This window comes from Balaenoptera physalus, assembly GCF_965194825.1.
Source record: "Balaenoptera physalus genome assembly, chromosome: 7".
Lineage (NCBI taxonomy): Eukaryota > Metazoa > Chordata > Mammalia > Artiodactyla > Balaenopteridae > Balaenoptera > Balaenoptera physalus.
The window spans coordinates 28,251,499-28,267,856 of NC_138886.1; the positions used below are offsets into that span (position 1 = coordinate 28,251,499).

Here is a 16,358-nt window from a genome sequence, read left to right on the forward strand (position 1 = left end):
TGCCTTAAAATATGTGAGCTTGTTTTGTGCATGAACTCAAAGATGTCAGTTTCTTATCATTTTCTCCAGAACCAGTAGTAACTCAATATTTTTCTCATAGCACTTCCTTGTTCCTCAGGCTGTAGATGATAGGATTGATCATGGGGGTGACTACCCCATAGAACAGGGTAATCAGCTTCTTCAAAGTCATGTCTTTGGACTTTAGCTTTATGTACATAAAGAGGATTGTCTCATAAAACACAATCACCACTGTTATGTGGGCTGAGCAGGTGGAGGAGGCCTTTTTCTTCCTTCAGCTGAATTGATTCTCAGTACAGCATAGATGATGAAAATATAGGAAACAAGTTAGCAGTAATGGAGCAAATGAAAATATTACATTGCCCAACAGTATTATACTCTCATTCAAGAAAATACTTGTGCAGACCAGCTTTATTAAAGTCAGTACTTCACAAAAAAATGATTAATGATATTTCTTCCACAAAAGAACACTCATAATATGAGTACATTTTGTGCCAACCCATTGAGAAAGTTTAATCCTCAGGAGGTAGCTTCCATCTAAACACAAAGTTTCTAGTTTATGATGATGAATTATCTTAGAAATTTGCTGATGACCATGTAGAAACCATATGCCATCACTGCCAGGAGCACACACTCTGTGGACCCCATTACATAAAGAGATAGACATTTACGTAATACAAGCTATGAATGAGATACTTTTTTTTAATAATAGGAAGAGGGGACAAAAGAGGATGTGTATCAGATATCCAGCAAGGAGAGGCTACCAAAAAAGAAGTCCATGGTGTCCATGGTGTGTGGAGGTGGGATTCTTGGACAAAAAAGAAATTTTTGTCAATTCCTTGGTGCTCAGAAAGGTCTCTCAGAATGAACTCAATTTCAGTTGTCCAATTGGTCCTTTCCATTTTTCTTTTTCATTCTTGAAAGGATCCAAAAGAGGAAATAGCACATGAGTTAAATGAGCGGTTCCATGTTACATCAAGTAAGAGGTAATTGGGGTAGAAGGTGTAACAACTATGTGAGCACTAGCTGGAGTAGTGTTAATAGCAGTGAGATCAGCTCATGGGATTCCTCTTCTAGTGCATAAAACAGCTGAGTGACACTGGTAACTTATTAAAAATGCAGGCTTCTGTATTCCATTTCCTGGGATTGTGATACACAAAGTCTGAGGCAGGGAAGAATGATTTGCATTTTAAAATAAATATCTGGTATGAGATAGGTTAAAAAATAGTAACTAAAATTTCTCTGTCAAAAAAGTAAAAGAATATTTCCATTTTCTTGAAACACTGTTCTGATGTGACTTATTTGAGGGCTTCACTTAAGTAATGTTGGACATAGGATTTTGAGGACCCCTTGTGTTTTGCAGAGAAGAAAAGAAGAAATGGTTAAAAGAGCTCTGTTCTTGGGAAGGAAGCTTAACCACAGGACCTATTAAGATGTTCAGAAAGCAATTCTTTGTAATCAGGTCAATGAACTTCAGAAACAGTGATGTTGACACCCAGTTTTAACTACTTTCCTGTTCAGTGCTTTGTTTTTTCCCCCATTATCTTCAGACTTTTAGTCAAAATTCGTTTTACCTAGGTTAGTGATTTTTGTGGTGAACAAATTATGTTCACTATTTGGGTGAAGCAGTTCAAGGAAAGGTGAGCACTGCCTGCAGAAGTAAAAAATGGCTGAGGGCACCTGGAATATATATATATATATATATATATATATATATATATATATATATATATATACACACACACACACATATATATACACACACACATATATATACATACACACACACACACACACATACACACACACCATTACCTCCTAATTGTGTAAATTAGATAGGTGGTGACTGTATGTCAGTTAATCTGGGTATATCTATATATTTAGGTAAATTCTTTGGAGATGCTTATAGTATGGAGTGGGATTGAGTTACAAATTAAGTTGCAGAGTTACAATAAGAAAACTGAATAACTTGATGGCTTATAGGTTTTCATTACATGGTTTCAAACGTCTGAATTTTTTGTGAATTTCAAAATGCCACTCATATTCACATAGCACATGTTTCAGAGTTCTGAGTTTCAGAGCCAAATGCAGTAATTATTAGAAAATATTGTACAATAAAACCCTTTTTCTCTTTACTCACTAATTGATTAACAAATTAACAAATTTGAATTAAATAACTAATATATATAAAATTCTTACAAGAATGCCTAGAAATTTGTGTATTATTATTATTATTAATAACTAAGAGTTAATGTGGCTGAAAGAGGTCTTTCTGCTATATTATCAGTAAGACATAGTAGGATAAACAAGGGTCTGGACAAAAACCATCAGAATATGTTTGTATTAAGGATTCCAGCAGTATATGATAATAGATTGAGAATGGGATAAAACACATTCTCAAGACTTCTGACTGGTTATTTGAAATACAGTAATGGATCTGATATAATTAAATCTTTAGGACATTATTCTTGAAGTTTTCAAAAGTTTTTAACATCTTTTCCCTGAAGCGATTTAAAGTTATGGCTTAGGAAATTGCATGAGTCCCTGAGAGGAAGAAGTATTTAAATTGCCTTCTTGAGCCAAGAGAAGATTCTTTAGAGAATTTCCTGGGTTTTCACAATGGGGCAGTGTTTCCACCTGGGCTTGAAGGGCAAATGAAATCTTCCATATTCTCAAATATTCATTTTCCTCTTACTTTTGTACTAGCAGAACCAAAATATACTCCCTTTGTAAACCATCTTATTTGGCTCTAATGAATAGAAGCTTTTAAAACAATTTTGAAATAGTACCTTTGCTATCAGTGTTTTCCAGAAAAGTCCTGTGACATTATGGCTCCTCAGTGGTTACACCTTCAGAAATTTATCAACGCCATGGAAAATTTTGTGCAATAGGCTGAAAATAGACCAGTGTAACAATCTGCTGTGTGTTACAACCTAGGAGGCAAGTCGACCTTCCATTTAAGGCAATTGCTGAAAACGTACTAATAACACAAATCCAAGGGGATATCAGTTCAGTGAACTGAGTTGAATATTGAACTGGTGATAGAATATTTCTTATTATGAAGAGTCTATAGAGAATAGGAATTTAAAATATTCTAAGATGATATTTTCTTTGATATAGTGAGAAAAAGGAGAAAAATGAAAAATATGACCCAAAGAGTAACTTGAAACTGGAAGTAATTTGAATATCCAAAAAATATGGATATATAGGTCAAGAATTTATCTTACTGGGAATAAAGATTTATTTAGCCAGAATATAGATTCCTGGTCCGTGATTCAGTGTAAGTGCCTACATGTCTGCTGGTGTCATTTCTTATTGGTCCAATGAGGTTGGAAAAATAGGCAGCAGATTTACACTCTTATCCAGAACATAAAGTAGGCTGGTGTCACCAAAGTTGCGATTCTGTAACAATTTACCTTATGGCACCAGTTCAGTTTTCTTTGGTTTGGTCTACAAATGTTTTTCCAGCACTAATCATGAACAGACAGGCGGTCCCTGTCCTGGAGCCTCTCACTGGGGGTGCTATTTGGAAAACTTTATTACTTGTTTGAATACATCTTTTGGTTTGTGTAAAAGGAAATGAAGAGGAACAATGAGTCCTTAGCTAATAGGAAAGAATTTTGACTTTCATAGTTATGTGTGCATGAGTATTTGGGGAATTGTTTTGAGAACTTTTAATTATTTTGTTGTTGGTGGTGATGCATTCCTGTGGTAACTTTAGACATAATATTTGTGACCCAACCCCCCCCACACATACACTCATTTAACTTTTAGATAAATGAATTGAAATAGCCTTTTAAAAAAAAGTCAACCTGTGAGTTCCTTGTTTTATATGGCATTGGCCTTTGCTATAGTGATATAACACTCTTCATTACAAAGTGAGTAGAGTTTGGCATCAATATCATATCAGGTATGATGAAAATTTGTATGTTGGTTGGGTAAGAAGAAACCAGATACCTGACCAGTTTTGACTGATAAAAATTTAAAGGTACTTTTTTAGGAGTGAAAACTGGGGAAAGAAACGTGGAAGAACTTGAAAAAAACAAAGTCAATGGAAGATGAAGGAAACCAAAACAGTATTTACCTTATGCCAGATTCTTTATATGCATTTAAAATTTTTTTCTCCCAAGAACACCACAATGAGACTATTAAAATCCCCACGGTATAGGTGAGAATATTGAGATGCAAAAGTTAAGTAAATTGCCCAAGGTCACATAGCCAGTACCTGGACCTGTTAACAGAGAGGATATGGATGAAGGACCCTAGCCCTGTGGTCACTGCTGGCCAAAGACAGGCTTAATCCATACAGAAATCATGTCTAGTATGTGTTCATATGTTCTTCACAAAGACGGAGGCCTGTCATCGAGCCGGTCCACTCAGAGAAGGGTTTCAGTGAGGCCGGAGTGGAGCAGCGTGGACGGAAGCTACAGCTTTTAGTGGGTGTGGGCCCCCAGGTGGGATAAGTTTGGGAACAGTGGAAGCTGGGAAAACAGGAAGCGGAGGCCAGTGCGGCTGTTTCTGCAGCACAGACTTGCCACAGGCCCTCTCGCTGGGTAGCGCTTTGAGCTTCTGCCTGTGCACGGTGAAGGCCAGGCCACCTCAAAGCCCGTTTCCCTCCAAACTTGATAGCCGCCTCCTCCTCTCTGTGGCTGGGCCTGTGGAGGGTGCAGTCGTATACATTGTGATGTAATATTTTCAACACCTTGCGACTTCATGCTAGAAGTTTTCTATTGTCTGTAGAACCTTTTTATAGAAATACTAAAGCACACCTGCATGTCAGTAAAAATCTCAACTTCATACCAGAAAATGGATATTCTTTCCAGTAGACAGAGTGAGCTTACAGCATAAAACTGCTTCTCAATCATCATTTACCGGGTAATTGGGACTTGGGGGCCTTTATTTATCACCTAGCATTAAGAAGGTGAATCTGGGACTCAGAGTAAAAAAAGCATGCATCTTTGGGGTATAAAAGAATCCAGAAGCATAAATGGTTGGGTTAATTGAAATAAGGGGAAAATAAGATGAAAGGAGAAGTACCCTAATAGTGGCCAAAGGCAGGTATAGGTGATTAGAAGCTGGTTGAATAGGTCCAAAGGATTCACTTCAGACCTAAATTTTGTGCCAAGTTTCTTGAATAAGAAGAAATGGTCTATACATTAAGTACCTGCTTATTTTGTAAATGAATTAGAGCAGTTTCAATGGATTCTGTGTCCATGAACAAGAATATTACTGGAAATTTGTGTGTGTGTGTGTGTGTGTGTGTGTGTTGGGAGAGGGAGGTGCTATTTCTGAGGAAAAATTAAAAGGAATGGCCTGAGACTTTATGAGGCAAGGTCTTTGGATGCAGAACCTATTGTTTGTGCTCCCTGGGTGATGTGGATATCTCCCTGGGGAATCACTCCAAGTGAGAGGTGTTAAAGAACAGAACTGTTGGAAGATGTCTTTTTGGTCACAGTCTTTCTTTGTGTCCCCTTCCATTGGACTTAAGCAGCAACTAGTTAAAATGGCAGTTAAAAGTGTTTACATTAAGAGAATGAGTAGACAAGTCACAGACTTGTAGACAGTATGTGCAAGTCGACAGTATGTGCAAGTCATATATCTGATAATGTTTCATAGCCGGACTAGATGAAGAATTCTCAAGACTCAACAATTAGAAAACAAACAACCCAATTAAAAATGAGCAGAAGACATGAACGATACTTTACTGAAGAGAGTATAAGGATGGCAAAAAACCCCCCAAACAATAGTCATTAGGGAAATGCAATTTAAAATCATGATGGGATATCACCACATACCTATTAGAATGGGAAAAATATATAATTACTGACAATATCAACTGTTGATCAGGATGGGAAGCAACTAGAACTCTCATACATTGGAATGCAAAAATGCAGCCACTCTGGAAAACCTTTTGACAGTGTCTTATAAACTTAAATGTTCTTACCTCATATCATCTAGTATGCCACTCCTGGATCTTTACCCTAGAAAAATGAAAGGTTGTGTTCACACAAAAATCTGGGTGTAAATGTTTATAACAGCCTATTCATTATTGCCCCACACTGGAAACAACCCTAATGTCTTTCAACAGGTAAATAGATAAACTGTAGTATATCACTACAATGGAGTACTACTCACCAGTAACAACTTGGATGAATCTCAGAGGATTTATGCTAAGTGAAAGGAGCCAGATGGCAATGGCTCATATGATTCCTTTTATATGCCATTCTGTTAAAGGGTAAACTATAGGGATAATGAGCATATACATCTTTGCCAGGATTTATGAATGGATGAAAGGAGTGATTATAAAGTGGTAGCCCAAGGGGGTTTTTATGGCGATAGAAGAGTTCTATGTCCTGATTATTGTGATAGATACATGAATCTGTATATGTTTTAAAATTCATAGAACTACAAGCTGAAAGAGACAAAATCAGTTTTATTGTATATTTTACTGTATGATAATTTAAAAAATAAAATTAAAAATGTCACTCTATCTCTCATCAAAAAAGGTATTTTCATTGTCAGAAGACTTTAGATTACTGGGCTTCACATAAATTACACCTGTTTTTTTGGCAATCAGGCAATCAGTAAACACTGGTTGGGTTTGTTGCTGACCATTCTTCCATCAGATTGACACACTTCTTTCAGCGTTTCAGTATGCAGTGGGTTACTGTTGAGTCTTCCTGACCCAGGAGCTAGGCTGCCTAAATCTCAGCTTATTATGGACCACAAGCCAGCTTGAGTTCAGGCTTTGCTACACATCATTTATATGATTTTAGGCTTAAACTCACTTAGTTTAACTTAGATAAGTTCCTTATCTTTAAAATGATAAAAATTGTGGGGTTTACATGAGGTAATGCATGGAAAAAACCTCACACACAGTTGCTGGTTCAGAAAGAGTGATCAGTATAATTGCTTTTCCCTCATATTTCTCTTCCTGTATTGTTTACTTCTTCACTCCCTTACTTTTCTCTCTTTTTCCCCTTCCCTATTTTCTTTCTGCTGTCTTCTCATTGGGTTCATGCAAAATTTCTATATTTGTGCATTGGTGAAGTTGGACTTACCATAGTAAAGAAGCTATTGCTTTTTAAAAAAAATTATTTGAATTCTTACAGTTCAAAGAGAGAAGTAAAATGGAATGGGAAAACCAAACCATTCTGGTGGAATTTTTTTCTGAAGGGGTTTTCTGGTTACCCAAGGCTTGAACTACTCTTTTTTTGTGCCAATCTTAATAATGTATGTGGTCATCCTTCTGGGTAATGGCACCCTTATTTTAATCAGCATCTGAGACTCCCACCTTTATACCTCTATGTACTTCTTCCTGGGAACCTCTCCTCCTTGGACATCTGCTACACCACCACCTCCATTCCCTCCACACTGGTGAGCTTCCTCTTGGAAAGAAAGAAGATCTCCTTCTCTGGCTGTGCATTGCAGATGTTCCTTGGCTTGGCCATGGGGACAACAGAGTATGTGCTCCTGGGCATGATGGCCTTTGACCGGTATGTGGCTATCTGCAACCCCTGGATCATAGGAGTTGTCAACTCTGCAGTACAAACTGTGTTTGTGGTACAGTTGCCCTTCTGCAGGAATAATGTCATCCATCATTTCTCCTGTGAAATTCTGACTGTCATGAAATTGGCCTGTGCTGACATCTCAGGCGATGAGTTTATCATGTTTGTGGCTGCGATATTGTTCACATTGGTGCCCCTGCTCTTGATTGTCATCTCTTACTCATTAATCATTTCCAGCATCCTGAAAATCCACACTTCTGAGGGGAGAAGCAAAGCCTTCTCTACCTGCTCGGCTCATCTGATAATATTCTCTGGAACTATTCTCTTCATGTACATGAAGCCCAAGTCTAAAGAGCCACTTAATTCAGATGTCTTGGATGCTATTGACAAACTTATATCCATGTTCTATGGGGTGATGAGTCCCATGATGAATCCTTTAATCAGTCTCAGAAACAAGGATGTGAAGGAAGCAGTAACACATCTATCTAACAGAAGGTTCTTTAGCAAGTGAATGGAAAAATATTGGACTGTGAACATGTTGGACATTGTTGAAACTTGAGAATTATTTTGGGATTTTGGTTAATTTAACTTCTTTTTGCACTTTTGTATTTTATTTTAAAAAATTTTAGTAATGACAGCATTTCAAAATTATTTCATGCTTATTGTAGAGAATTTGCAAGATACAGGACAGTAGGGTGAGGAAAAGAGGGAGCACCTATTACCCTAATACTTTATGAAAGATATTCTATATTCATTGCAGTATTGGAATTGAGTGTTATATGCCTCTTTATGTTCACTTTTTTGTACATTATTTCATAAGTAATGCTTCATTAAACCTTTCAAAATAAATAAAGCTCTCTGTTGTGAAAAAATCTAAACAGAAATCCCCCAGAACACTGCACCCACATTCCAGTGGAGAGTCTTATGTTGTAGTTTCCCATTAATCTCCAAATAGTCCTAAGCCAGTAAATACTATTTTCTTGCTCAGTATTTAGAATATTTTTTTCTGTGGAACTGTAGGGATACTGAACCTTTGGGACTATAGAGGGAGTGGGTAAATGGGGCTTTTGGGTGAGCCCTATGCAATCAATCAAGATGTCCTTTTTATTTCCCTAAATTTTTTTTTCAGCTTACTTGTTAGCTTTAGCATAAAGAAAATTTTGCAAAATTAAAACTAAGTTTGAAATCCAGTCTGCTACTCCAGGTGAAAATGTGGACAAGTGTTGAGTTGGATGGCGGGTCATATCAGTGTGATTTAGAAGAAGCCAGATTTCTTTGATATCCTGAGGAAATTCCAATACTTTTTCAAATCTTAGAATATCAGAGCTCTTGATTTCTAGTGTAGACCTGCATTTATGTCTTGTCTCTGTTACTGGCTAGCTTTGTGACCCTAGTGATCTGAGGAAGCGGAGGATTGGGAGATGTCAGAAGGAGGTAACATTATCTTGATTTTCCTTGGCTTTCTCCTCAAATTTTTACTCTATCTGAAGAGAACACTTCTAATTTACAGCCCAAGATGAATGAGAAAGTGTGTTCAGGAGTGAGCCACATTCTAGGAAATCCATTTGGCTGGATACATTTTATATTGATGGATCTTTAAATTCAGAGGATGTTGGGCCTACAGATATTTTACACAGGCAAGTAAGAATTAAATGTTTGTGGAATTTGGGGTATATTCATTTTATTTTTCCAAATTTACTTTTTAATTTTAGTAGAAGGACTGTTAAACAGTCATGAACTCTATTTAGTTACCTCTAGCTTCTGTCATCGTTATGCACAGATTAAATCTGATGCAAAGGTTGAGACCATTGATGTATCAGATTCACACTCTGACAAAATAGGTTTTAAGAACCTATTAGTTCCCGTACAGCAGCTCATAGGACTTTTTCCCCCCATAAGAATTCCAAGTAGGTGGAAAACCTCTGAAGTCAGGCATATTATGTTTGACCCACAGGCTATCCTGTATACTCAGACTCTAATTTTGTTTTTTCTCACAGCTTGAGTCCAATTGCTTCCATAAACTCTCTGGGAATACTGATCTAGGTCCTAGTCTTATATCACATTTATAAATTTCAGCTAGAAAATTAATTAAAGCAAATAGAAATTTTAATGTGCATATTTCTCCTCAGAGGAGAACACCAGAAGTGTTTTCCCGCCTCACAGGGTTGTAGAATCAAGGTCTCAAGGAAAGAAAGGCAAGTCCCCTGTTTTGATGTACCCACGTGTTCAAACTTGCTGGGCAAATAAACTATCATTATAATATTGATATACTTATTTAATACTTGGCCTCTAGAGGGTTTTCCTTCAGAAAGTTTATTTTGAAAGCTTTTACTGTTTTTCCAGTTTCTCAATTTTTCTTAGGATTTGTGATTTGGAAAACATAAGTTTCTTGAGAAGGAATGATAACACCCCCGTGCTATCATTTAATAATAATAGTAAATGAAATAATTCCTTTCTGCTTAAATCATCCAGAAGATATTCTGTCATTTGTAACTAAGCCCTGATTGACACTTATGGCAAATGAGGCACTCTTTGCTTTGGTTTGTTTAGTTTCATCTTCCGCTAACCTCCATATGCATCTTTAGTTAGGTTCTTGTGATGCTGAGTTATTTTCTTTTCCTGTGTTCATCATGCCATTTCTTATCTTTCACCATTGATGTTATTTTCCTCTTCTTGGAATATCCTTCCCTATATTACTTCTCTCTCAAATTCTTACTCACAAATTAAGAATCAGTTTAGGTCTCACCTCTCCTGCAAATTATTCCTTGATTCTGAATTGCTTGTCATTTATACTTCTGTAGCACGCCAAGACATCATTTTTTTTTAAACATCTTTATTGGAGTATAATTGCTTTACAATGGTGTGTTAGTTTCTGCTTTATAACGAGTCAAACAGCTATACATATACCTATATCCCCATATCTCCTCCCTCTTGCGTCTGCCTCCCACCCTCCCTATCCCACCCCTCTAGGTGGTCATGAAGCACTGAGTTGATCTCCCTGTGCTATGTGGCTGCTTCTCACTAGCTATTTTACATTCGGTGTGTATATATGTCCATGCCACTCTCTTACTTCGTCCCAGCTTACCCTTCCGGTGTGAGGTGGTACCTCATTGTAAATATAACTTTAAACATTTTTAGTATATTGTTAAGTACTCAAAATTGTATACATGTAATATACAAATGTAATAACTTTAGTAGATTTTTAGCTAATTTGTTATTGACCTCTGTTTTAGGCTGAATTGTGTCTCTTCAAAACTCTTATGCTGAAGGTATAACCCCCCATTCCTCCCTGCCCCCTATATACCTAGTACCTCAGAATGTGTTTGCATTTGGTGATATGACCTTTATAAAGGTGGTTAAATTAAAATGAGGCCTTTAGTGTAGGCCCTTATATAAGCTGAGTTGTATCATTATGAGAAGAGAAAATTTGGACACACATACATACACCAGCTGTGCTCACACACAGAGGAAAGGACATAATGAGAAGGTGACTACAAGCTAAGGAGAGGCTTCAGAAGAAATCAGACTTGCCGACATCCTAATTCTGGACTTCTAGCTTCCAGAACTGTGAGCAAATAAATTTCTATTTTGTAAGTCACCCAGTCTGTGATGTTTTGTTATGGCAGCCTTAGCAAACTAATATAACCACTTTTTCAGCATAGGTAAATTTAATGGAAACAGTTACGTATTCTGTAAATGTGTGGCTTTGTTTTAAATGTGTGGATATGTTTGTATGTGCAGATATGTGTGTATGATGTGAATGTCTATATACAAATGTAAAGATCTGTAGAAATATATCCTGATTAGAAGTGGAGTGGAGGAGTGCCAGTCATGAAAAAAAAAATATCAGAGAGTTTAGTGGTATGTTTTTGGTCTTAGGATGCTGCAATTTTTTTTGTACATTCCAAGAAGCTACAGGGTGCTTCAGTGAAACTACTAGTACCCTTTTTAATCCTTCTATTCCCTGACATGTGGTTCCTTAAATCCAAGGGTACAAATGAACTCATTAGCACTTAGAAAGAAAAGACATGATATTTATATTATAGAATTTGTAATACCCAAAGCCCACTAAATGGGTGTAAGTGTTGAAATATGTGAAATATCTTATTATATAAACCATAATATACAAGGAATTAAAAATGTACACTCAGAATATTTCATAGCATTTGTATTCCCCCTCTGGACCAGATGGATAAATGTACAAAACTTATTTGCTTTTTTTCATGGAATTGTTAACAATGCCAGTAAAATTGTTGTGATGGCTTGGACCCAAGTTGAGGGCTGCCCATTTGTGTAGAAGAAAGAGATAGAAGATGTAATGGAATTAATTTTAGGGCATGTGAGGAAATCATAACAAAGGTTTATCTAGTCTGTCCAAAGAGTGACAACCTCATCAAGACAGGTATTTAGATTGGGGTCAATAGATTGACCAATCATTAATAATAATCTTTGAAGGCTATGGTCTGTGGCCATTGGAGGAGTAATAGAAGGGTGAGAGAATGGAAGAGAGTATCACAAGTATGCATAAGTAATAGCTAATACAGTGATGAGACTTAAGGCAATTATTAATTTCAGCTAGTCATATTCGCTCATCTGTCTTCATTCACTGTCTCCATAAGGCCAGGGTGAATCTGATCTATGGATGAAGAGATAGAAATTATCCAAGACTCAAAAGTTCTATTTCTATGTGGAACCCTTCTAAGTAAAGTTTGTATTCCTTTTAAAATTTTCTGTTATCTGGCCTTGGGTTTATTATCTCCAAGTGGATACTTTTCTGCAACAGACTTCACCAAATATCTATAAGCCTGTGATTATGCCTTCACTTTGTGAAGACCTCTTAAGGCTTTTGATAGGATTATAGGCATTAATATTGTGGTTTTGTCGGCCTGATTTGAGTAAACTTCAGTAGTACACATACTAGGTAACTGTGGTTTTCTCATTCTTTTATTGCCTATGACTAGTATTTCATAATTGGTTATTTTAATACATTTAATAGTAAGATGGAGTTAACATTACTTATTTCTTATTAAATGCAATAAAAAGGAGAGATTGGAATTTAAGGTTAATGGTTTATTCCATATAGGAAATAATCAATTCCTTTTAAAGTCAACACATAGAATGCCTCTGTATTAAAGAAGCAATTGGAACATATTATGATAAATAAAAAGGTTTGTGAACAAAGTGAGAAGCAATGTTCAGATGGGAATGGGTATTAATTAAAAAATCCTATTCATTATCTCTTCCACTGAACCCTCATTAGCACAATAAAATAAAACAAATCACAACCTGATCCTCAATTAAAGTCATAAAGCATATTATTCTACCTAATATTCTACATACTCGTGTTGAAGAAATAAAAATTTGTGGAAAAATATTTTCATGTCTTATTTACTATGTCAGTACTTGTCAGTTTAGTTATTGCTGCAACAGGAGTGGTAATGTGGTATTATGGAAAATCATGGGCAGTAAAACCAGGGAACTCAGGATTGAATTCCTGTTCTTTCACTCTGAGCTGTGTGACCTTGAAAAACTGAACTTGACCTCTGTGTGCTTTGAAGACGATACAGCAATGTCTACATTATGAAGTTGTTGTGACAATCAAATGAGAAAATAAATTCAAAACCAGCAACCGGGGGCTTCCCTGGTGGCGCAGTGGTTGAGAATCTGCCTGCCAATGCAGGGGACATGGGTTCGAGCCCTGGTCTGGGAAGATCCCACATGCCGTGGAGCAACTGGGCCCGTGAGCCACAATTACTGAGCCTGCGCGTCTGGAGCCTGTGCTCTGCAACAAGAGAGGCCGCGATAGTGAGAGGCCCGCGCACCGCAATGAGGAGTGACCCCCGCTTGCCGCAACTGGAGAAAGCCCTCGCACAGAAACAAAGACCCAACACAGCTAAAAATAAATAAATAAATAAATTAAAAAAAAAACAACAAAAAACTTTGCCTCCAATATAAGAGCTTATTTTGCGCATAAACTCAAAGATGTAAGTTCCTCATCCTTTCCTCCAGAACCAGTCTAGCTGTCAATTTTCTCATAGCTCAATGGACCTCTGTATTCTTCAGTCATTGAGCATGGTAGGATTGAGCATGAGTGTGACTACTCCATAGAACAGGGCAATCAGTTTGTCAGAAGCAGAGTCTTTGGAATTTGGCTTCATATACATTAAGAGGATTGACCCATAAAACACAGTCACCACTGTTATGTGGGCTGAGCAGGTGGAAAAAGCCTTTTCTCTTCCCCCAGCTGAATTGATTCTTAGTGCAGTAGAAAGGATGAAAATGTAGGAGATACCAACAGTAATGGAGCAAACAAAAATATTACATCGCTCAACATTTTAGTAATCACATTCAAGGAAATATCTGTGCAAGCCAGCTTGACAAAAGCCAATATTTCACAAACAAAATGATTGATGACATTTTTTCCACAGAAGGGTGACCGTATTGCTACAATTGTTTCTGTCAATGAGTTGAGAAAGCCCAATCCCCAGGAGGGAGCTGCCATCTGAATACAAAGTGCCTTGCTCATGATGATGGTGTATCTCAAAGGGATGCAGATGCCTACATAATAGTTATATGCCATCACTGCTAGGAGCACACACTCTGTAGACCACATAGTGTAAGAGACAGACATCTGAACAACACATCTAGTGAAGGAGATGGTTTTTTTCTCTGATAGAAAGTGTATCAGCGATGAGGGGATAAAGGAGGATGTGTACCAAATGTCAAGGAAGGAAAGATTACCAAGGAAGAAGTATATAGGGGTGTGAAGGCAGGAATCCAGGAGAGTGAGGATGATCAAGGTGCTGTTCCCCAGGAGGATTACCAGGTACATCACCAAGCACACCACAAAAAGGAGTTTTTCGGCTCTTGGGTACTCAGAAAGTCCCTGTAGAATGAACTCAATCTCTGTCCGATTGGTCCTGTCCATTTTACTTTTTAATACCTGGAGTAATCCAGAAGAGATGTGGGTTTAAGGAGTCTATGTAGTATTATCATACAAAGTAAGAGATAATTAGAGGTAGGGCAACAAGTGTGTCAGTACTAGCTGGAGTGGGTTTACAATTGTGAGTTTAGCTTTTCAAATTCCTCTTCTAGCTCATAAGTTAGGGATAGAAGACATGCAGTAATTACATTGGTAGTTTATTAAAAATACAGACTTCTGTATTCTATATCCTGAGATTGTGATGCACAAGTTCTGAGTCAGGGAAGAACTATTTGCATTTTAATAAACATTTGTTATTTCTGATTCAGTTGACCCACAGACTTACTTTGAATATCATTATTTTGGACATAGCATGCTTAATCTCTTAAAAATATCGATTTATTTGATTTTATACCATGCCAGTCATTAACAGTAACATTGGTTTAGGGTTTTACAATTTATGAATATGCTCACATGTATTACTTATTTTATCATCACTATAATTTTTTGAGGAAAATAAAGTTCATAGAGGTAAAAGTATTTTAAAACACAGTAAGTGGACAAACCACTATTCAAATCTACATTTTCTGATTTGCATCCCCCCTTTTTTATTTGCATGGTTATTGCCCTCCCAAAATTATGCAAGTTTTCTAAGGAGTGGGAATAAGGCATCTTTTAAAATAATGCCCTCCAGATGTTTCTGTTGTGCAACTGAGGAAGAGAACCACCCATCTAGGGGAGTGTTTCCAAATTTTAGTATACAGATGAGTCACATGGGAAATCTTTGAAAAAGATTCTCATTCAGTGGTTCTGAAGTCAGTTCTAAGATCTGAATTTATTAACATGTCTCCAGATGCTGCTGATGCTGCTTGTCTATAAGCACATGAATAGCAAGGCCTTTTATTTATTTATTTATTTATTTATAATTTATTTATTTATTTATTTTTGGCGGTGTTGGGTCTTCGTTTCTGTGCGAGGGCTTTTTCTCTAGTTGCGGCGAGCGGGGGCCACTCTTCATCGCGGTGTGCGGGCCTCTCACTGTCGCGGCCTCTTCCGTTGCAGAGCACAAGCGCCAGATGCGCAGGCTCAGTAGTTGTGGCTTATGGGCTTAGTTGCTCCGCGGCATGTGGGATCTTCCTGAACCAGGGCTCGAACCCGTGTCCCCTGCATTGGCAGGCAGATCCTTAACCACTGCGCCACCAGGGAAGCCCCAGCAAGGCCTTTTAGACTATCTCTCTCTGATACCATTGGAGCATGCCATTGGTGTTTCAGTTGTATGTAGGATTGTAATTGAGTAGCAAACAATGCAAAACTAAACATTTTGGTGAGCTTTCGAGGTGAGACTTCTGTGTAAGCGTATATTGCAATTAGCTTTGGTTTCTTTAGATTTTAGAAATACAAACAACCAAATTACACACAGACGATTTTGCCTTTTATCTGTCTCTATGAAAGTCATTCCTCTCCATTTTGAATTCGCAATTAGGCTCAATATTTTCCAAGAAAGGAATTTGGTATCAGTTCAAGATCTGAGTTGTGCACTGTAGAGTATGGAGAAAATGATTTTAATTTGAAAAAATTTAGAGAGTAGATATTAGTAGATGACCTTCTTCTTTATAATAAATAAATAAAAGAGCATAATTTTGAAAACATCTCTTCATCCTCAAAATATTCTATCTAGCTTAAAAAATATCCCTAGAGGAAAAAAAATTGATCCAATGGATGGGTTTCTATTTAGGGTTTTACAACAGTAGCTATGTTTCTGGTATAGGATTGGCCATTTCTTTCTGTGATAGTCATTTGCCAACAGGTTATGCTGCTTTCTGTGAAAACTCCAGTTTACAATGGTGAGACAATTCAATCAGCATAATAGAATATTTATATATCTATTGGCTATGGAAAGGAGGACTCTC

General features: G+C 37.1%; 1 protein-coding gene and 2 pseudogenes across 3 annotated transcripts in view; 2 read left to right on the top strand and 1 right to left on the bottom strand.

Annotated features, from left to right (window-relative positions):
- LOC309665059 (olfactory receptor 13C3-like) overlaps window positions 1-16,358 on the top strand; it is a 146,224-nt pseudogene that overhangs the window by 100,294 nt on the left and 29,572 nt on the right. The window lies entirely within an intron of this gene.
- On the bottom strand, window positions 5-15,342 carry LOC309665073 (olfactory receptor 13D1-like; annotated as a pseudogene). Its single transcript has 2 exons — window positions 13,628-15,342; window positions 5-154 (listed from the first exon to the last, which is right to left on the bottom strand). The product of its transcript is annotated as an olfactory receptor 13D1-like (transcript).
- On the top strand, window positions 7,325-12,836 carry LOC309665065 (olfactory receptor 13C9-like; the record flags this gene model as incomplete). Its single annotated transcript, XM_082471226.1, is given in 2 exon segments — window positions 7,325-7,337; window positions 7,340-12,836. Coding segments are annotated over 2 exon segments (711 nt in total). The 3' UTR covers window positions 8,038-12,836.